The sequence below is a fragment of the Ixodes scapularis genome, unplaced genomic scaffold (assembly GCF_016920785.2).
Source record: "Ixodes scapularis isolate PalLabHiFi unplaced genomic scaffold, ASM1692078v2 PGA_scaffold8__174_contigs__length_109621045, whole genome shotgun sequence".
Lineage (NCBI taxonomy): Eukaryota > Metazoa > Arthropoda > Arachnida > Ixodida > Ixodidae > Ixodes > Ixodes scapularis.
Genome location: NW_024609883.1, coordinates 42277490 through 42290733, shown reverse-complemented (window position 1 = coordinate 42290733; position 13244 = coordinate 42277490). Strand labels below are relative to the sequence as shown.

The following is a 13244-nucleotide window of genomic DNA, read 5'->3' as shown; positions in this document are numbered from 1 at the left end:
AGGAACTGTTTGGGGTCAGCCGAGAACTTAACTGGTGATGAAATACAAAATTCGTGGCCCCCAACAATAAACTTCTACCATGGCAAATCCTCTAAGAGAAGCAATATTTGTACAAAGTTGTCTCGAAGTGGACATGGTTGGACTACTTTAAGGCATTCGTTCATCAGTTCAAACTCGGGCACCCGTGTCTCATCCAGAAACTTTTTTGAGATCGGCCTAACTTTTAGCTCGTGACGAAATACAAGCTTCAAGGCCACCAAACACAAGCCTTTGCTATTGCAATTGCAAAATGTTGGGCCCCAATCCTCTTCGAAGAATATAATATCAAGTCGGATATTTCAATGCGCTCTTTCTCCGATTTCTTTTTTTTTCTGTTTGTGTTTAGGGCGATTGGAATAATTAAATATAAATATTTAGTGCGTGCCTAAACATTCCTTTTGACAACTTGCGAACTTAACATGAATGTTAAGCTCAGAATAACGATCATTCTCTCATAAATCGTTTAGTCACCCCATTGCTTCGATTCCTAACAATAAAAAAAGTCACTGTTACAATCACAAAACAAGAATAAGTGAAAATACTTTGAAACCTTTTTATAATTTTCTATTATTTTAATACAAACAGTTGTTTTTGTTTTCTAGCTTATTCATGTCAGTAGCAGAATACTGGAAAACATCGTAAACGTATAAACGAGAATGGATCCGCTTTATTTGTAAATTGGACTCAGGAACTAAGAAAATAATTTTGAAAAAAAAAGGGCTTAGCATAATATTGATTCCTGTAGTTTAGTGTAGTAGAATTGGAAATTTTGTAGCTTTTTATTTAATGCGAAAGAATTAACTGTCTTATGGAGCGAGCAGACGTCATCAGTTTGAAGTGCGAAAACGGCACCTTAAATCCTTTCTTCAAGTGTAGCCAGCTCAAGCTATGAAACCACGCGAAAAGCCTAGACACGGCACCTAGTTTCCCCGATTCCAAAGGAGCGAAGTAAAGCTGATGAATTTTCGGCTTCGGTCCCATTGGCTGGCGCGCTTCAACGAGGCTCCCAATGGCTGCTGAGTGTCGGTGAGGCAGCGGCTCCAACGTTCTGCGCCCAAGGTCAGCGCGCCGTACACCGCGGACGAAAGAAGCGAGAGAAGAGCGACCGTGCGTGCTTTCGTATTCACATCTCATAAGAGATGCTTAGGCGTACCTCGGGCCTTTTTTTTTTGAGTTGTGCTTATTTTAAATTTGTTGTTTTTCAAAATTTTATGCGAGCTGCCTCCGAAATGTATTTTTCTAAAGATGAAATACACATGTTAGACACTACAGATTTTGCCGTAATATTGGGAGGGATCCTTGTTAATTTATACAATCAAAACGATTTGTTCATACCCAAGAATAAACTGCAGACTTCGGTTAACTTTGATACTATCCGTAGTGGCAATACATCAAAAAGTTTATTCGACTGAGGAACCTGTAGTTTTCACGTCGTCATCTTGAAATTGTGGCACAAAAAGTAGCTTATGATAGAATAAAGTAGAATTATGGCAAATTGTTCAAAGCGTAACGTTTGGGCGTTGTGGCCATATTTGCATATTGTTGTTGTTTGTTTATTTTGGGGTGAAGAAAAAGGGGGGATCTACGAGATATGTGGGCCTCCAGTCAGGGGCAAGTCGCTACCTGGGCCCATGTATTCCATATTTGTATATGAAATACATGGGCCTCTATGGGAGCCTTGCCGTAATCCGCCACAAAATGGCGGAAGCATAATGTGGCACAATCCAGCGGCTCTAACATAAACATATTGTGAAATCTTTCAACGGCGTTAAATCGGGCCAGGTTACAGTTGAAAAAGGATTACGATAGGGCTGTTCACCGTCGCCAACACTGTACATGTTGTATGCATCTAGCATATAAAGAGCGCTGGAAAAGCGGCCATCGGTTTTTTTTTTTTTTGACGCATCACCAACACGGGGAGGCGATTACATGGTGGCTACCTGGACTTGGAATAAGCTGATGACCTTGTCTTGACGGCCGACAGTATGGGGGACATGAGGAAACTGCTGGCCACATGTGAGACCGAGGCCGATCAACTCCAATTACGCTTCAATTCTGACAAGTCAGCGACAGTTAGTTTTTTCCACGAGGAGGGTAGCATTGGACCATTTATCCTACAGAGTGCGGCGATCTCTAATTGCACCACGTACAGGTACCTTGGCGTGGCACTATCAGCTACGGAAAACTACTTCGCTGAGTACATTGGGAATGCAACAGCATTCTAGCATGCATTTGTTTGCATCTTTCAAGACCAAGATCGCTACAATGACGTTCTGCAGAAACACGCTTGGAAGTCGCCTACTCATCGAGGCCCGCGGCGGTGCCCTGCGCACAGACGGTACCGTTGAATGTTTTACAGTAGCGTGACAGACTTGACATGCAGCGCCTGTGGTGAAGACGAAGAGACCATCGAGCATATGCTGCTCACGTGCCAGAGGATCCTGCCAACGCCCATTGGGGGGCTCCCGCATCGAGCAGGCACCCCGCTTCACGAATAAACATGGCCACGTGGCCCGTTCTAGACAAAGACTGGAGGCGTGGTGGAAGTACGATGGTGATTTGCGACCGAGAAGTCAGCGCCTACCAATTAAACCACCGTGATCGTTAGCTGTTACCCTCCGCCAACCAGGGGTCAACTACGACAGATGGTGGAACCTGGCGACCTCCTGCCCCTTCGTTTTTCTTTCCTTCTTTTAACTTTTTTGGCGTGCCCAACTTAGACTCTCGTTACAAAGAGATTGCGCCGCAATACAATACATTGCAATAGAATACACTCTAATTTCTTGGGATGAAAACAAAAACTGCTTGATATTTTTGGTTAGTAGAAGGGCTGTTGTTGTCTTTTTTGCGTTTTCATTTTCTTGCAATAGCACATTCTTCTTTTAGTATTAGATTCATTTTTTCGCGTTCTTATTTATTTCCAGACTGGCGTTACGTAACTGATGAACCAACGCGGAAGGTAGAAAGAAAGCTCCCTGTTCCGATTTCCTCAGAAGACCATTGGCGCTTGTGTTCAGCCTAACACAAATATGCCCTGCGTGATGATTCCTTGATTTGAATGTAAAACAGGTGCACCTATAAAACATTAAATATATACAAACGGTAAAAAATAGTTTTTGGGATTATATTAGCGGAAAAGGTTCGACTTACACCAGCATAGTAAAACCGGTCTGATATAAATTGTCAGGATTGTAATCATAATTTAAACCATCTTGATTTTTATTCTCCACCCTTATAGATACCAAAAAATGAAAGTGCCAAACCTTAGGTATAAGTATATGGTGCCTGGAACCCGTCACCAACTGGTGTGTTTACCGCGTCAAATAAAGTGATCCCTCGGTTTCCGCCCGATGGCGACATAGAGTTGTCGCGCTGTTACCGGTCGCGTTAATTGCTGGCGGTGTCCCAGCAGCGGTGGCGGATGTGGCCAGACTTCTGTTCTGTTGCAACTCGCTCTCTAATGTGGCAGTCCACGCGGAAGCTTCGGCAGACAAGAGTTGGGAACGCCGCGACGACAGCAACACTCGCGTTCGCTCCTGCTTTTCACCGGCGGCACGTCTACGACCAACCGCCAGGATCGCCCCATTCGACAGCGGGACACTCCGGCTTTTATGACGTCATTTGCGGCCACGTTGGGACCAATTTTCGATGCACGGGCGGGACGGGGCGCTGAACCAACACCACCTAGAGGAGAAGGCCAGCGCACGCCTCCGGTGACGTCACGGCAGCAGGCTGACGAGCGCCGCGCGATAGAGCTGAGCTGAAGGCTTCGCGTGTAGCTTTTACGTCGTAGAAACGCGGGTTTTCGCTCTATTTATTTCTTATGAGCTAACATGAGAGCTGTGAACGCCGAGTGATTTAAAGAACCAATTTTAGAACGAAGGAAAATTATTATAACCTATAATTATTGTAGGGAAATACAAGAAAGTGATATCTTGAGACAAATCTGTTATTTTTTAAGCGTTAAACTGGGTGGTGTAATTATTTCTGAACGACATAGGAGTTGTATAAAAAAAAATCCCTATGAAATGACAATAATCCAAGTAGAAGGACCAGATAAAATGACCTAAAGTAACAATTGGATAAATGTTGCAGAGGCATTCATTTCATTTATTGTTATTCAGCTCAGAGGCATCCAAAGACGTATTACATCAGGGGGGATTCAAAAATAGACAAAAAAGTAATTGAACATAAAAAATAAACACCAACAAAAAAAATGTCACACACACCCAAAAAACGCTTATTAGCAGGTTATTGTTATGATGCAGTTTTACAAATCAAGGTTCAGTTACACAAATTGATGCCCTTCTTTTTCAATGAAATGGAATATCTCTGTTACAATATGGTCAGGTATGACGAAAGTAATTTAATTGCATAATAATTAATGGTCAGGTAGTTGGTCCTAGTCAGTGTTGCAAAGTACTCAGGAAGAAAAGAGGAAAGTGTAAGTACGGCACTGAAATGGTTCAATCTTGCAGGAATCATCTAATATGGATAATATGAAATTGGCAGCCCAGCACTAAGTAGATTGAAAACTGGAATCTGAGTAATATACATCTTGAAAAAAAAAAATTAACAAAACACAATCGGGCTATTTTTCGTCTTCTTTGTAGATTAGGAGCATTTATGCTAGCTTTTAAAGCGGAGACACTAGTTTCGGAAGAATAATTACTGCATATAAATCTGGCGGCTTTGTTCTGAAGATTCGAGCCTCGAGATTAGGTAACTTATGTGTGGATTCCAAATTATGCTTGCATATTCTAATGTTGGGAGGATAAATGTTTTGTATGCGAGTAGTTTCATTTTAATCCTTACTGAAAAATCTCATTTGTATGAGAAATTTCTGTGTCCAACATACACATATGAATCATAAAAGATATATAAGAACATATAAGAGCCCTACAAGAACCACATAAGAACTAGATTAAAACTATATAAGAAACTTGTAAGTTTCTTATATAGTTCTCATACAGTTCTTATATGGTTATTATGTATCTTGTATCATCCATGTGTTTACTGAACACAAACATTTTCTCATACAAATGGCGTTTTCACAAATTAAGTGTTTTTAGTGCACTATTTGTTATTTGCTCAATCAATGATAATGAGTCTGTAAAATACATGCCCAAATACTTGTACGACAATGAGTGTTCTAGTGGTTGGGAAAGTAACGGGTACTGGGTTAGTTTTTTGGTGGAGGACTTAATTATGCACATTTCTTTGCATTTACATGTGTTAATGTTCATCTGCCATAGGGAACACTATCATGATATTGTATCTAAATCGTCTTGGACAATATTGTGATCACTATAGGTGTATTAATTTTCCGGTAAAAAACTCAAGCACCAGCGAAAAGTCTAATTGTCGATTTAATTGATGATAGGTCATTGATATATATTAGAAAAAATAGAGGCTCGAGTACACTACCTTTAGGGACACCTGATGCAACAGCAACAGGACGCGAATTGCCAGACAAGTATAAAAGTTCTAAAATTGTGATGTGCTGGTTTGAAAAATGCACATAACATTCTAAAATTGTGATGTGCTGGTTTGAAAAATGTATTGCACATAGTTTGAAAAATGTATTGCACATATTTTGACAAACATTTCTAAGACCTGTGATAAACCTGCATAGGTTCAGCAATTCAATACACTCTGCCAGTTCAAATATAGTACTTGTATTGCAGCAAGCAACGTATCTGGTTACTACATCGAAAAAACATCTGTGACCTATTTCTTGGCAATGTCATAATGTGAAAACTTTATATTTGGAAAAAAAGTACCGTAATACCCGAGCGTTGCCCCATACGCTGATGTACTTCAACAGTACCGAGTCTGTGAAACGACACAGTTAGGGCGGCTAAAAACAAGTTTTGTACACAAACAGAAGTGGGCATGGGATCCTCATATTCAAAGTTGCTTGAATTTACAATACAGAAGAGTCATAAATAAGAAACTGGTCACCTTTGAACACTGCGAAACAAGCCTCCTGGTATCAATAGGCTCTGAAAATATCCGTCTTGAAAAAAATTTATACACGTGCATCTTAGATGCTGTAGATTTTGTGACACCGAGACACACAATAGCTGTGCAGCATGTTGGCATTTACGGTGTAGCACCACAAGATACCCAAGACTGCTAGAAGGACACCGACTATCTGCACACGCACACACACACACACACAGATTCACCAACTTCAGAGAGCAGTTGCCTTTGCATGAGTATGAAGCGCAAGCATGTTGCTGGCCGGACAGGAACTAATTTGTTCAGCCTTGGCCCCTTAGCTTTTTTTTTTTTTTTTTTAGATGCTGCACTGGCATTTATATTTTTGTCACCTTGCTACAAAAGGTTTCTCAGTTGAATGTTTTCACTGCAGTCCAACGCATGCTTCAGCTCGAACTCACGATGGGTTCATCACCCCAGGCGTCAGACATACTCTTCCTTGGTCTGAGTTTGCTTCTTGACATCCGTGACGGTTGGCAGCGAGTGTCTTTCATTGCAGAGTTTCAGCTGTCCGTTTCTTTTGTTTGGAATTCTTGGCATCAATGTGAACATTCATTTTGCTGCAAACATGTCACAAGAAAATGCTTGGGCATTTTCTCGCGACAACAACACATGTTTTAAAATGAGCTCACTCGTACGTTAATTTTCACAGTGGGAAGTCTTTTTTCTTGGCGAGTAGTTCCATTATGAGATATGTAACAAGTCAGCACTGGCCGGGCATCACCAATTGGTGAACAGCATAAATGTGTTCTACAGCACTTACACCAGCACAGTCTTCCTGTGCAAGCAAACTGTAGCCAACTTGTTTCGTGCTGTCGATGCGGCCTTGCATTTTTCGCCCCTTAGGTTTTTCAAGGTGGTGTAGACTGCACGGCTGGCCACATAGCCCAAGGCTGGGAGGCTGTGTCTTATTTTTTACAGCCTAGGGTCACATTGCATGTATACCACGTTGCAGGTGGGGCGTCAAGAATCCGCTCGCTTGGGAAGATCTTTCTCGTTTCCATCCTTGCTAGCTGTAGTGATCGTTGACATTGTGCTCCACAGCAGTGTTTTGTTTTCATCTTCGTAAATATGCCTTGTAGACACGTGATATTAGAAGCAAGCCAGTTGCCTATACATTCCGAAGCACTCTTCTAAGGTGCCAGTTTTCACCTTGTCCCATGGAGGCCGTGCAGAAGCCCGAGTTCATCAAAGCAGTATCCGGGACGTGTATTTGACCGCTTCTGTGGGAAATAGAACGAAAAAGGAGGAAATCATATTAATCCAAAGAAAGGTAATGTAATCAAAAATTATTATAAAAAAATGCTCTTCCTTAAGCTGAAGTGGTTCCGTATTTGAGAAAAAAACACTGGCAGTGTTTCGATCTGGTATTTTGGATCACAAACATCAAAATGATTCTTGAATTTGATGTTCCGAATGCGCTATAATAATAATAATAATAATGCTTATTGCACGAGCACATAAAACCAGGCAGAGAAAATAATAAATAATAATAATAATAATAATATAATAATAATAATATAATAGAATAATATAATATAATAATAAAAAAACACTGGCAGTGTTTCGATCTGGTATTTTGGATCACAAACATCAAAATTATTCTTGAATTTGATGCTCCCAATGCGCTATAATAATAATAATAATGCTTATTGCACGAGCACATAAAACCAGGCAGAGAAAATAATAATAAATAATAATAATAATAATATAATAGCTTCCTGGTTTGTGGTGAGATTTCTTGGGGAGCCTGTAGGGGCTCCAACTAAATTGGGTGTTGGTGAGATTCCTTGGGGAGCCTGTAGGGGCTCCAACTAAATTGGGTGTTAGTATATGGCTCTGGTGTATGGATAAGTAAACTGATCAATGAACCATATTCCGGCTTGCGTGCACACCAAACTACAGCTCAGAGACCCGCTAAAATATAGATCGTACTAGTTAGTTTTAGCGGATCATTTCTGCGCTCCGATGAGGATACGCAGAAACGACACAATGTACTTCTGGGATTTTTTTTTTTTTAATTGATGTGTTGGTTGCAACCGCGATAACCTATCACTTGCATACCTTGCGAAAACATTCCAACCTGAACTCATAAATCAAGTCATTTCTATTTAGTTCTGTACCTACAAGTAGCGCCAGCATTTGAACATGTTGCTTCCAGGCCGCAACCAAATCACTCCCAAGCATGCATGCAGCGAAAAGTAAAAACAAGAAACGAAACCACGATCATAAAAGTAAAAAAGTTCTCACCCTGCCATGCCGTCAAGCAGCGAGATCTTCCCATCGATTCGCTGTGTAGTCCACGCTTTCGTAGTCACCCTTGCAGAAACTCAAATATGGACACTTTTACATCCAGCTTTTCGTCATAACGCGCGGATAAACAACATCTCTACGGAATGACAGCTACCACAATCGAAAAGCAACGTTCTCGTTCACCATAACGTTCACACAACAGGCCGCAGTTGTGTTGTATTCCAAAATGTGCTCGATCTTACTCGAGAGTTGAACTTCCGACCCTCGGCGTCCAAAAACCTACTCGTTTCTAGAGTTGTTCTAGTTGATTCCTCCAGCCTTATTGTCACGTGACCCAATTCGCAGAGTCGCAGGAGTAGCTAAAAAAGCCGTCGAAGGAAGGAACGCGACAGACGACCGTTGGGGAGAAAAAGAAAAAAGAAGAAAAAAAAACGCGACGCTGTGGCGCCTTTTTTGTTTTTTTGTTTGCGCCGCGTCAAGCGTGCAAGCGTAGAGGGAAAGAAAAAGTAAAAGAGAACGTGCATTGCAAAGAAGCCAACTGTCAAGGGGAGCCTTGCGGAGAAGCGCACTACCAGTTCAGCCTACTCACGCCGACGCTCCTTGAAGGGAGAGAGGGAAGCGCTGCGGCTTTCCATCTAGGTGGTGTTGGCTGAACACACCAGTCGGACGCTTGCTCCAGGCAGCATAAGGAATCCACCTCACTGATTTCTGGTTACTTGCGTTCATAGTCACATGGAACACCAAAAGCGCAGGGTGTGGCCTATTACGTTAACGCTAGTTAAGCTCGTAATTCGTCCTTTAGCGTTCTTATTCGCTAATGCCACATTCTTATTGTCTGCGGCGAGATTATGAGATGACTGGAAATTCGCCATGCCCTACACTTTTTATAGGTTTTCAGCGACCATAAGGGATATGTCTCTAAGATTATTGGAAGTTGAAACTGCGACGGATGATGCCGACAGTTCAATTTGAAAGCAAAACTGGGATAGTTCAATGGCTGGTTGAAGCGACTCAATAATTTAGTTACGAGGTATTAAACGGGCACATCAATGTTCGATAGGTCTCTCACGAAAAGAAAAAGAAGAACGGTCACTAATATCCCATGCGGGTTTTCAAAGAAAACCAATAAGAATGTTGATAGCAGCGTAAAAAAGCAGGCGCGTGACCTCATATGAATGAGCTTTTTGCTTTTTGTTTCGTGATTCCATCTTCGGGGTGATTATTGACAGATTCAGGCATGTATTGGCTGGGGAATGATAATAATATGCTTGGCATTCGCTCTGCCCAGCTGCGTTTCTTAAACTGTCAATGGACATAACAGAAGTGAACCCAATCCTTGGATAGACGAGGATGTCAGAAAACGCCCAAGAGATTAAATGCAGATTTTAGAGAAGGTTACATGATACCCACCCACCTGAACAATGGTCCTTATGTGTTTACATGCAAAAAAATTCAGCTCCACCCACACTATTCCTATTAAATATGTCTTAGAATGGGCATGCTAGGAATATTTGCCAGAAGCTTTATCTTTGTAAATTAGGGATTTAGTGCCAATTTATCTTGTGCGAGAATTTATAGGCAAAATGAATTAATTTTAATTGTTGTAAAAGAACGCTCATTGAGATGTTGTCAACGTTCCTTGACCTCCCCTTCATTGCAAGTTTTTCAAAGATATTGGGTAATATATCAGTTACTCCCTTCTCAACGTCTAATATTCAAGTGTCAAAAAATGTCATGAAAGTAAATCTGAAAGGTTTCTGGACCTCGCTGACCAGTGAAGAAAAAATTAAGTACATTCAATCTGCCGTATACAACAGTGGTGAATTCCCCGTCAATTCATTTTGAACTTCAATGAGGTAGAAGGGAGCACAAAACAAAAAATAAACATGTTAAATTCTTTTTAATGTAAAATTTGGACAATAACGATGTCAGCTACGTCAAGATTTGCTTTTTTAAATATAATTTTACCAAGAATATATAGCTCACAGTGGCCTATTTTTGCCCCAACATTATGTTCTACGGTGTTGACAATAAACAACTAAAGAAACTTAGTCTTAACTATTTACATATAATTTAGTTAAACAATCGCTAGCGCCTGAGGTATGAACACATGGTGCTAAATGTTCTAGCCAGTGATAATAATAGTTAAAGAACTTTCAGCCTTTCCACTCTGGTGAAGAAGGAAGATCAGTGAAGCTATACTATGGTGGGAATGAAGTAATGGACGGCCGCAAGTCGGCAAATCAGAGTGGAAAGGCTGGAAAGGTATCCACCATCTATAGGCGACGGCGATAACTGTCCAAAGTTTTGTGTCGTCATTTGTTTGCTGGCGGACACGAAACTCGGGAAACTAGCTCTTAACAGCTCCGCTGTAAAAACTCAATTCATTCGCGTAGAGCACCATCATTGAACAATGTGAAATGACCACTATATGGTTTAGCACCAGAACCGACACAGGTTATGGTGACATGCCATAAATTATTTGTCGCAACTTTGACTTAAATCGTTATAAGCAGTTGATCAACAGCTAATAATAAATACTCGCTCGGCTTTGCTGCTCCTCTCCTACGAGAACTGAACAACTGTCTCACGCATGTCCCAAGCGTTTCTGATGCTCCCAGACTCGAGTCAGGTGATCACTGTCTCGGAATCCATGAGAGGCAACGAGCCCGACAAAATCTTCCGGCCTTTTGGCTGGGTTTTTGTCACGAAACTTGTCACTGTGCCGCGGCCGTAGTCCACTCTTTCTTGCCACGATTCCCAGAAATACGTCGTCGAAACGATACTGCCGCGTGTACCGGGCAACCTGGTAGAGTTCCATGAGCGCAGGCATCGAAACCACGTACAAGCAACCGACCGCGAACGGAGGGTACCGGCTGAAGGGGTATTCGGACAAGGACACGTACCACTTGCTCCAGTGGGCCCTGTACGGCGGCGCGTCGTCGTGGATATAGCCCACCAAGTGCCGATCTGTCCAGTTCATTGAACTTCGCAGGAACTGGACGAGGTTCTTCGCAGATACGTAGGAGTCGTCGTCCACGAAAAATACCCACTGAACGTTGAAACAGTGTTCTAGGACCCAACGAAAGGCCAGCATCGTCTTGAAGGTGTTGTTGTAGTAGCTATCGATAAAGTCTGCCTGTACCAGGTCGCCGTGAAGGGCATGCTCGTCTTCTAAGGCTCTCTGTGTGGTTTCATCGTTGGCTTTCACGCCAACTATAAACACGCGTCGAAGGCTTACGTCCTCGAAGCGGTCCTCTTGTCCCCAGGTCTGGCGGATCGTGTCTCGACTTGACTGGTGGGCTATGGCAGACTTGACGACGATCAGTATGAACAGTCGGTTCCTTGGAACGCGACACTTGAGTTCGTTGTGGATCTTGAAAACATACCGCTCGTAGTAATTCTGAACCCTATAAGCCGGTTTACTGCCCGTTTTTAGTGACCTCAGGAGGTGTTTGACATCGATTTCTGGAGGGTACGAGTAGTACCTGTAGGGCGTCTCCCGCAGGCGTTCGAAGACGCCCGATTTGTCCAGGAGTAACAACAGGAGGAAAGTTGCGACGAGCCATAGTAACACGACGTGTCGTGGGCGGCAGGTCTTCCAATGAGCCATCTGGACGTTTTGGTCGGAGATCTCGGTGTTTTCTTACCCTGAAAATTGAGATAAGATGAAACCGAATTAACATCATGACGACCGATGCGTGTTTTAGTTGCGTAGGTAGTGGGTGGCTTACTTAAAGATGCGAACGTCATTCACCGATGCATACTCTTATTCATGTTTTGCTTCCCCCGTAGAAAAATCACTTCAGTGGTGTCGAAAAGGAAAAAAAGGGGGGGGGGGGGGGGGGGTGACAGTCGCCCCTGGGCGTTTCAGGCTCTTCTGAAAAAAAAAAAATAGGGGGAACGGGAGGACAATCCTCTTCAGTGGTGTCAAGCTATCCCAAATACTTCCAAAGCCCCTGAACCAATTTAAATAGTATCTTGGGGCACGGCATAGAAAGGACGGCAGTGTACTGTGTCGTATATCTGGACGTAAAGGAGTCAAACCCCAGTGTGTGCATGTACAATTCAGCCAGTTCAGTAGCGTTTGATCTTGTGTTGGGAATCGTTTGATGGAAGAAAGCAAAATAACGGTAAAGGGTCCTTCAAGTATCCAGTTAGTACTCCAGCAAAAAAACAAAACAAAAAAAAAACGTTATAGTTTGGCACTCTTTTACACAGATATTAATCAAAGTTTGTGTGCATTCGGTTATACGAGTCTTATTATACATCCGTTTGGCTGAATGTTTTCCAAGAATACTGCTTTCGTAGATTTATTAACCAACAAATCAATGCATACAGGTCACCTACTAAGCCTATTTTATTTTTGATCAGGTAATTCATTATTAATCTTCCAGGAATTGAAAAAAAAACTAACATATTTAAAGCACCGCATCTGAAAATTGAGGATTATGAATTAGTATTTATGCAAGTGAAATCAGGCAATAGACATACACTATTTTGCTCCGGAAGTAGAAACAAACACGGTTTCCGTGTCGAGACTGTCGAAAAATCGCGTTGAAGATATAGCTTTTGAGCTGCACAATATTTTGTTCTCCGGAATACAAGGTAACTTGTCTTTTTTTTTCGGGAAATCCCTTCCGTACGCACTTGTAGCTCTATCTAATGTCGGAATGATAAGTCACCTTTAATCCTTTCAATGCTTCTATTCTCAGGGACAAATTTCTGAGGCATTTCAGCAACAACGAAAACATGATTGGGTACGTCAATGATATGTACATGTAAAATGAATAGTGCAACAATTTTCGTACTTTCACCAAATACCGCTAAGAACCAATTCCCGAGTGATAGCTTACCAAAACACCCATTAGTTTTCCTCTCAGTGAAATTGCAGATGCAGAAACAAAAAAGAGCTTTCCCCTCCTCAACTTGTAATTAGACGAAGCGGC

General features: G+C 42.0%; 1 protein-coding gene across 1 annotated transcript; it reads right to left on the bottom strand.

Annotated features, from left to right (window-relative positions):
• Nucleotides 1-10882: 10882 nt before the first annotated feature.
• Nucleotides 10883-11908, bottom strand: LOC8042553 (beta-1,3-galactosyltransferase brn-like). Its single transcript, XM_029991601.2, has one exon. The coding sequence runs from the start codon at nt 11906-11908 to the stop codon at nt 10883-10885; it is 1026 nt and encodes a 341-aa protein (XP_029847461.2).
• Nucleotides 11909-13244: the final 1336 nt, after the last annotated feature.